The sequence below is a fragment of the Salmo trutta genome, unplaced genomic scaffold (genome assembly GCF_901001165.1).
Source record: "Salmo trutta unplaced genomic scaffold, fSalTru1.1, whole genome shotgun sequence".
Classification (NCBI taxonomy): domain Eukaryota; kingdom Metazoa; phylum Chordata; class Actinopteri; order Salmoniformes; family Salmonidae; genus Salmo; species Salmo trutta.
The window spans coordinates 260,787-269,873 of NW_021822672.1; the positions used below are offsets into that span (position 1 = coordinate 260,787).

Consider the following 9,087-nt stretch of genomic DNA (forward strand, 5'->3'; position numbering starts at 1 on the left):
TTGGATTAAAGAGAAGGAGAGAGAGAGAGAGAGAGGGTTGTATTAATCGTCCTCCATTCTATGCGAAACCAAACAGGGGATAATTTCTCTGAAGGGTTCAGTAGCTCTGACAAACAGAACAAATACAGTCACCACTTCAAACAAATATTAACCTTGGAAGACTAGTATAACCCAATGATTACTGTTCTGACTAGTATATAACACAATGATTACTGTTCTGACTAGTTTAACACAATGATTACTGTTCTGACTAGTTTAACACAATGATTACTGTTCTGACTAGTATATAACACAATGATTACTGTTCTGACTAGTATATAACACAATGATTACTGTTCTGACTAGTTTAACACAATGATTACTGTTCTGACTAGTATAACACAATGATTACTGTTCTGACTAGTATATAACACAATGATTACTGTTCTGACTAGTTTAACACAATGATTACTGTTCTGACTAGTATATAACACAATGATTACTGTTCTGACTAGTATATAACACAATGATTACTGTTCTGACTAGTTTAACACAATGATTACTGTTCTGACTAGTATAACACAATGATTACTGTTCTGACTAATATATAACACAATGATTACTGTTCTGACTAGTTTAACACAATGATTACTGTTCTGACTAGTTTAACACAATGATTACTGTTCTGACTAGTATATAACACAATGATTACTGTTCTGACTAGTTTAACACAATGATTACTGTTCTGACTAGTTTAACACAATGATTACTGTTTTGACTAGTTTAACACAATGATTACTGTTCTGACTAGTATAACACAATGATTACTGTTCTGACTAGTTTAACACAATGATTACTGTTCTGACTAGTATATAACACAATGATTACTGTTCTGACTAGTATAACACAATGATTACTGCTCTAACTAGTTTAACACAATGATTACTGCTCTGACTAGTTTAACACAATGATTACTGTTCTGACTAGTATATAACACAATGATTACTGTTCTGACTAGTATATAACACAATGATTACTGTTCTGACTAGTATATAACACAATGATTACTGTTCTGACTAGTTTAACACAATGATTACTGTTCTGACTAGTATAACACAATGATTACTGTTCTGACTAGTATATAACACAATGATTACTGTTCTGACTAGTATATAACACAATGTTTACTGTTCTGACTAGTATATAACACAATGATTACTGTTCTGACTAGTTTAACACAATGATTACTGTTCTGACTAGTATATAACACAATGATTACTGTTCTGACTAGTATATAACACAATGATTACTGTTCTGACTAGTTTATAACACAATGATTACTGTTCTGACTAGTATATAACACAATGATTACTGTTCTGACTAGTTTAACACAATGATTACTGTTCTGACTAGTATATAACACAATGATTACTGTTCTGACTAGTATAACACAATGATTACTGTTCTGACTAGTTTAAAACAATGATTACTGTTCTGACTAGTTATACACAATGATACTGTTCTGACTAGTATACACAATGATTACTGGTCTGACTAGTATAACACAATGATTACTGCTCTACTAGTATTAACACAATGATTACTGGCTCTGACTAGTTTAACACAATGATTACTGTTCTGACTAGTATATAACACAATGATACTGTTCTGACTAGTATATAACACAATGATTACTGTTTCTGACTATATATAACACAATGAGTACTGTTCTGACTAGTTTAACACATGATTACTGTTCTGACTAGTATAAACACATGATTCTGTTCTGACTAGTATTAACACAATGATTACTGTTCTGACTAGTATATACACAATGATTACTGTTCTGACTAGTATATAACCAATGATTACTGTTCTGACTAGTTTAAACACAATGATTACTGTTCTGACTAGTATATAACACAATGATTACTGTTCTGACTAGTTATAACACAATGATTACTGTTCTGACTAGTATATAACACAATGATTACTGTTCTGACTAGTATATAACACAATGATTACTGTTCTGACTAGTATATAACACAATGATTACTGTTCTGACTAGTATATAACACAATGATTACTGTTCTGACTAGTATATAACACAATGATTACTGTTCTGACTAGTTTAACACAATGATTACTGTTCTGACTAGTATATAACACAATGATTACTGTTCTGACTAGTATATAACACAATGATTACTGTTCTGGACTAGTTAATATTACTGTCGACAGTATATAACCAATGATTACGTGGACTAGTATATAACACAATGATTACTGTTCTGACTAGTATTAACACAATGATTACTGTTCTTGACTAGTATTAACCAATGATTACTGTTCTGACTAGTTTAACACAATGATTACTGTTCTGACTAGTTTAACACAATGATTACTGTTCTGACTATTATAACACAATGATTTACTGTTCTGACTAGTATATAACACAATGATTACTGTTCTGACTAGTATAACACAATGATTACTGTTCTGACTAGTATATACACAATGATTACTGTTCTGACTAGTATATACACAATGATTACGTTCTGACTAGTTTAACACAATGATGACTGTTCTGACTAGTATAACACAATGATGACTGTTCTGACTAGTATATAACACAATGATTACTGGTCTGACTAGTTTAACACATGATTACTGTTCTGACTAGTATATAACACAATGATTACGGTTCTGCTAGTTTAACACAATGATTACTGTTCCTGACTGTATATAACACAATGATTACTGTTCTGACTAGTATAACACAATGATTACTGTTCTGACTAGTTTAACGCAATGATTACTGTTCTGACTAGTTTAACACAATGATTACTGTTCTGACTAGTTTAACATAATGATTACTGTTCTGACTAGTATATAACACAATGATTACTGTTCTGACTAGTATATAACACAATGATTACTGTTCTGACTAGTTTAACACAATGATTACTGTTCTGACTAGTATATAACACAATGATTACTGTTCTGACTAGTATAACACAATGATTACTGTTCTGACTAGTATATAACACAATGATTACTGTTCTGACTAGTATAACACAATGATTACTGTTCTGACTAGTATATAACACAATGATTACTGTTCTGACTAGTTTAACATATTGAATGAGCACTGCTTTGAAGTTGATCATGTATTTTTCGTGTGAATGAATGATTTACCATGATTTTCTATCCTGCTTTGTTTATTACTAAGAAATTCAGAGCCAACATATTTAATAATTGACCATACATCTTCTTATTGAGATTCCAAGACTAGGAATTAAAGTCCACATGGCTGAATGGAGACGAGGGAATAAAATGTCTTTCAAACTCTCAACCCTTAAAAAATGATTTACATTCAACAGAGAGGTTTCCCCCCAAACCAGCTTAATGGTACTATGGTATATACAGTAACCTAGCCACTGTGGAGAATACAGATATACAGTAACCTCGCCACTGTGGAGAATACAGATATACAGTAACCTCGCCACTGTGGAGAATACAGATATACAGTAACCTCGCCACTGTGGAGAATACAGATATACAGTAACCTCGCCACTGTGGAGAATACAGATATACAGTAACCTCGCCACTGTGGAGAATACAGATATACAGTAACCTCGCCACTGTGGAGAATACAGATATACAGTAACCTCGCCACTGTGGAGAATACAGATATACAGTAACCTCGCCACTGTGGAGAATACAGATATACAGTAACCTCGCCACTGTGGAGAATACAGATATACAGTAACCTAGCCACTGTGGAGAATACAGATATACAGTAACCTCGCCACTGTGGAGAATACAGATATACAGTAACCTCGCCACTGTGGAGAATACAGATATACAGTAACCTCGCCACTGTGGAGAATACAGATATACAGTAACCTCGCCACTGTGGAGAATACAGATATACAGTAACCTCGCCACTGTGGAGAATACAGATATACAGTAACCTCGCCACTGTGGAGAATACAGATATACAGTAACCTAGCCACTGTGGAGAAGACAGATATACAGTAACCTCGCCACTGTGGAGAATACAGATATACAGTAACCTCGCCACTGTGGAGAAGACAGATATACAGTAACCTCGCCACTGTGGAGAATACAGATATACAGTAATCTAGCCATTGTGGAGAATACAGATATACAGTAACCTAGCCACTGTGGAGAATACAGATATACAGTAACCTAGCCACTGTGGAGAATACAGATATACAGTAACCTAGCCACTGTGGAGAATACAGATATACAGTAACCTAGCCACTGTGGAGAATACAGATATACAGTAACCTAGCCACTGTGGAGAATACAGATATACAGTAACCTCGCCACTGTGGAGAATACAGATATACAGTAACCTCGCCACTGTGGAGAATACAGATATACAGTAACCTCGCCACTGTGGAGAATACAGATATACAGTAACCTAGCCACTGTGGAGAAGACAGATATACAGTAACCTCGCCACTGTGGAGAATACAGATATACAGTAACCTCGCCACTGTGGAGAATACAGATATACAGTAACCTAGCCACTGTGGAGAATACAGATAAACAGTAACCTAGCCACTGTGGAGAATACAGATATACAGTAACCTCGCCACTGTGGAGAATACAGATATACAGTAACCTCGCCACTGTGGAGAATACAGATATACAGTAACCTCGCCACTGTGGAGAATACAGATATACAGTAACCTCGCCACTGTGGAGAATACAGATATACAGTAACCTAGCCACTGTGGAGAATACAGATACACAGTAACCTCGCCACTGTGGAGAATACAGATATACAGTAAACTAGCCACTGTGGAGAATACAGATATACAGTAACCTCGCCACTGTGGAGAATACAGATATACAGTAACCTCGCCACTGTGGAGAATACAGATATACAGTAACCTCGCCACTGTGGAGAATACAGATATACAGTAACCTCGCCACTGTGGAGAATACAGATATACAGTAACCTAGCCACTGTGGAGAAGACAGATATACAGTAACCTCGCCACTGTGGAGAATACAGATATACAGTAACCTCGCCACTGTGGAGAAGACAGATATACAGTAACCTCGCCACTGTGGAGAATACAGATATACAGTAATCTAGCCATTGTGGAGAATACAGATATACAGTAACCTAGCCACTGTGAAGAATACAGATATACAGTAACCTAGCCACTGTGGAGAATACAGATATACAGTAACCTAGCCACTGTGGAGAATACAGATATACAGTAACCTCGCCACTGTGGAGAATACAGATATACAGTAACCTAGCCACTGTGGAGAATGCAGGGACACCTTTGACAGATATACAGTAACCTAGCCACTGTGGAGAATACAGATATACAGTAACCTAGCCACTGTGGAGAATACAGATATACAGTAACCTAGCCACTGTGGAGAATACAGATATACAGTAACCTAGCCACTGTGGAGAATACAGATATACAGTAACCTAGCCACTGTGGAGAATGCAGATATACAGTAACCTCGCCACTGTGGAGAATACAGATATACAGTAACCTCGCCACTGTGGAGACGACAGATATACAGTAACCTCGCCACTGTGGAGAATACAGATATACAGTAATCTAGCCATTGTGGAGAATACAGATATACAGTAACCTAGCCACTGTGGAGAATACAGATATACAGTAACCTAGCCACTGTGGAGAATACAGATATACAGTAACCTCGCCACTGTGGAGAATACAGATATACAGTAACCTCGCCACTGTGGAGAATACAGATATACAGTAACCTCGCCACTGTGGAGAATGCAGGGACACCTTTGACAGATATACAGTAACCTAGCCACTGTGGAGAATACAGATATACAGTAATCTAGCCATTGTGGAGAATACAGATATACAGTAACCTAGCCACTGTGGAGAATGCAGATATACAGTAACCTAGCCACTGTGGAGAATACAGATATACAGTAACCTAGCCACTGTGGAGAATACAGATATACAGTAACCTAGCCACTGTGGAGAATACAGATATACAGTAACCTAGCCACTGTGGAGAATACAGATATACAGTAACCTAGCCACTGTGGAGAATGCAGATATACAGTAACCTCGCCACTGTGGAGAATACAGATATACAGTAACCTAGCCACTGTGGAGAATACAGATATACAGTAACCTCGCCACTGTGGAGAATACAGATATACAGTAACCTAGCCACTGTGGAGAATGCAGATGTACAGTAACCTAGTCAATGTGGAGAATGCAGGGACACCCCCCGACCTTCACCCACCCAGCCAGTCACTGGAGGGAAGGCAGGGACACCCCCGACCTTCACCCACCCAGTCAGTCACTGGAGGGAAGGCAGGGACACCCCCCGACCTTCACCCACCCAGCCAGTCACTGGAGGGAAGGCAGGGACACCCCCCCAACCTTCACCCACCCAGCCAGTCACTGGAGGGAAGGCAGGGACACCCCCGACCTTCACCCACCCAGCCAGTCACTGGAGGGAAGGCAGGGACACCCCAGACCTTCACCCACCCAGCCAGTCACTGGAGGGAAGGCAGGGACACCCCCGACCTTCACCCACCCAGCCAGTCACTGGAGGGAAGGCAGGGACACCCCCCGACCTTCACCCACCCAGCCAGTCACTGGAGGGAAGGCAGGGACACCCCAGACCTTCACCCACCCAGCCAGTCACTGGAGAGAAGGCAGGGACACCCCCGACCTTCACCCACCCAGCCAGTCACTGGAGGGAAGGCAGGGACACCCCCCGACCTTCACCCACCCAGCCAGTCACTGGAGGGAAGGCAGGGACTCCCCCGACCTTCACCCAGCCAGCCAGTCACTGGAGGGAATGCAGGGACACCCCCCGACCTTCACCCACCCAGCCAGTCACTGGAGGGAAGGCAGGGACACCCCCAGACCACCCACCCAGCCAGTCACTGGAGGGAAGGCAGGGACACCCCCCGACCTTCACCCACCCAGCCAGTCACTGGAGGGAAGGCAGGGACACCCCAGAAACAGGTCACTTCCTGCCTGGTGTCAGCGGTTCAGGCCGGTACAGGATTAGAAACAGGCCACTTCCTGCCTGGTGTCAGCGGTTCAGGCCGGTACAGGATTAGAAACAGGCCACTTCCTGCCTGGTGTCAGCGGTTCAGGCCGGTACAGGATTAGAAACAGGCCACTTCCTGCCTGGTGTCAGCGGTTCAGGCCGGTACAGGATTAGAAACAGGCCACTTCCTGCCTGGTGTCAGCAGTTCAGGCTGGTGACGAGGTGTAATAGGGATGCCATTTATATATTTTTCTCTCATATTCCTCCAACTCCTGGTCACTGATCTTTCGAGAAATATCTCTGCTGTCCTTTCAAGACATAAGACGTGCCGTCATAAGCTCTGTTCGGGACCGTGAACCCAGTCAGCTAATAAACAGCTGACTAACTGAAACATAATTGAATAGAACATAAAATGCAGTGAAATCCTGTTTGAAGCCCGGCTCTGTTCTGGTCTGTCTCTCGCTGACCTGGGGGCCAGGCTTTTGTCCGCTACCCAAATGGCACCCTACTCCCTATCGGCCCTGGTCAAAAGTACTGCACTATATAGGGAATAGGGCCCTGGTCTGAAGTAGTGCACTATATAGGGAATAGGGTGCTATTTGGGACTAACATTTGTCTGTCTATCTGAGACCTGGGAGAGATTCTCCTCTCTCTGTCAACACACTGATCCTCTCAAACAGACTGAACAATAATGGGAGCACACACACACACACACACACACACACACACACACACACACACACACACACACACACACACCACCGGCTGAGAGATTCAGCAGATAGCTCTGTATGGATCAGATCACCAGAACAAATGGAGACAAATCTCTGACTCAGAGAGAGACTGTGTGTGTGTGTGTGTGTGTGTGTGTATGTTTTGTGGTGGGGGGGAGAGAGTGTCCAATACAGAAACCCAGCATAAAACCCAAAACATCAAGCAATACAGATGTCAAAGCATGGTGGCTAGGAAAAACTCTCTAGAAAGGCAGGAATCTAGGAAGAAACCTAGAGAGGAACCAGGCTATGAGGGGTGGATAGTCCTCTTCTGGCTGTGCCGGGTGGAGAGGAACCAGGCTATGAGGGGTGGCCAGTCCTCTTCTGGCTGTGCCGGGTAGAGAGGAACCAGGCTATGAGGGGTGGCCAGTCCTCTTCTGGCTGTGCCGGGTAGAGAGGAATCAGGCTATGAGGGGTGGCCAGTCCTCTTCTGTCTGTGCCGGGTAGAGAGGAACCAGGCTATGAGGGGCGGCCAGTCCTCTTCTGGCTGTGCCGGGTGGAGATTAGAACCCTAGAGAGGAACCAGGCTATGAGGGGTGGCCAGTCCTCTTCTGGCTGTGCCGGGTGGAGATTATAACAGAACATGGCCATTAAGGCCTGATTGTTCTTCAAGATGTTCAAACGTTCATAGATTACCAGGAGGGTCAAATTATAATCACAGTGGTTGTCGAGGGTGCGAAAGGTCAGCACCTCAGGAGTAAATGTCAATTGGCTTTTCATAGACGATCATTCAAAGGTCGAGACAGCAGGTGCTGTCGTCTCCTCTTCCTCTCCTCTCCTCCTCCTCTTCCTCTCCTCTCCTCTCCTCTCCTCTCCTCTCCTCTCCTCTCCTCTCCTCTCCTCTCCTCTTCCTACTCCTCTCCTCCTCCTCCTCCTCCTCTTCCTCCTCTCCTCTCCTCCTCCTCCTCCTCCTCCTCGTCGCTCCTCTTCCCTTCATCTTCCTCCTCTCCTCTCCTCTCCTCTCCTCTCCTCTCCTCTCCTCTCCTCTCCTCTCCTCTCCTCTCCTCTCCTCTCCTTCCTCCTCCATCTCCATCTCCTCTCCTCTCCTCCTCCTCCTCCTCCTCCTCTCCACCTCCTCCTCCTCTCCTCTCCTCTCCTCTCCATCTTCCTCCTCTCCTCTCCTCTCCTCTCCTCTCCTCTCCTCTCCTCTCCTCTCCTCTTCCCTCCATCTCCTCTCCTCTCCTCTCCTCTCCTTCCTTCTCCATCTCCTCTCCTCTCCTCCTCCTCCTCCTCCTCCTCTCCTCTCCTCTCCTCTCCTCTCCTCTCCTCTCCTCTC

General features: G+C 42.8%; 1 protein-coding gene across 1 annotated transcript; it reads left to right on the forward strand.

Annotated features, from left to right (window-relative positions):
• The first annotated feature begins 6,212 nt into the window (after positions 1-6,212).
• Positions 6,213-7,160, forward strand: LOC115183149 (proline-rich protein 2-like). The gene has a single exon (XM_029744476.1). The coding sequence runs from the start codon at positions 6,213-6,215 to the stop codon at positions 7,158-7,160; it is 948 nt and encodes a 315-aa protein (XP_029600336.1).
• The last annotated feature ends 1,927 nt before the right edge of the window (positions 7,161-9,087 follow it).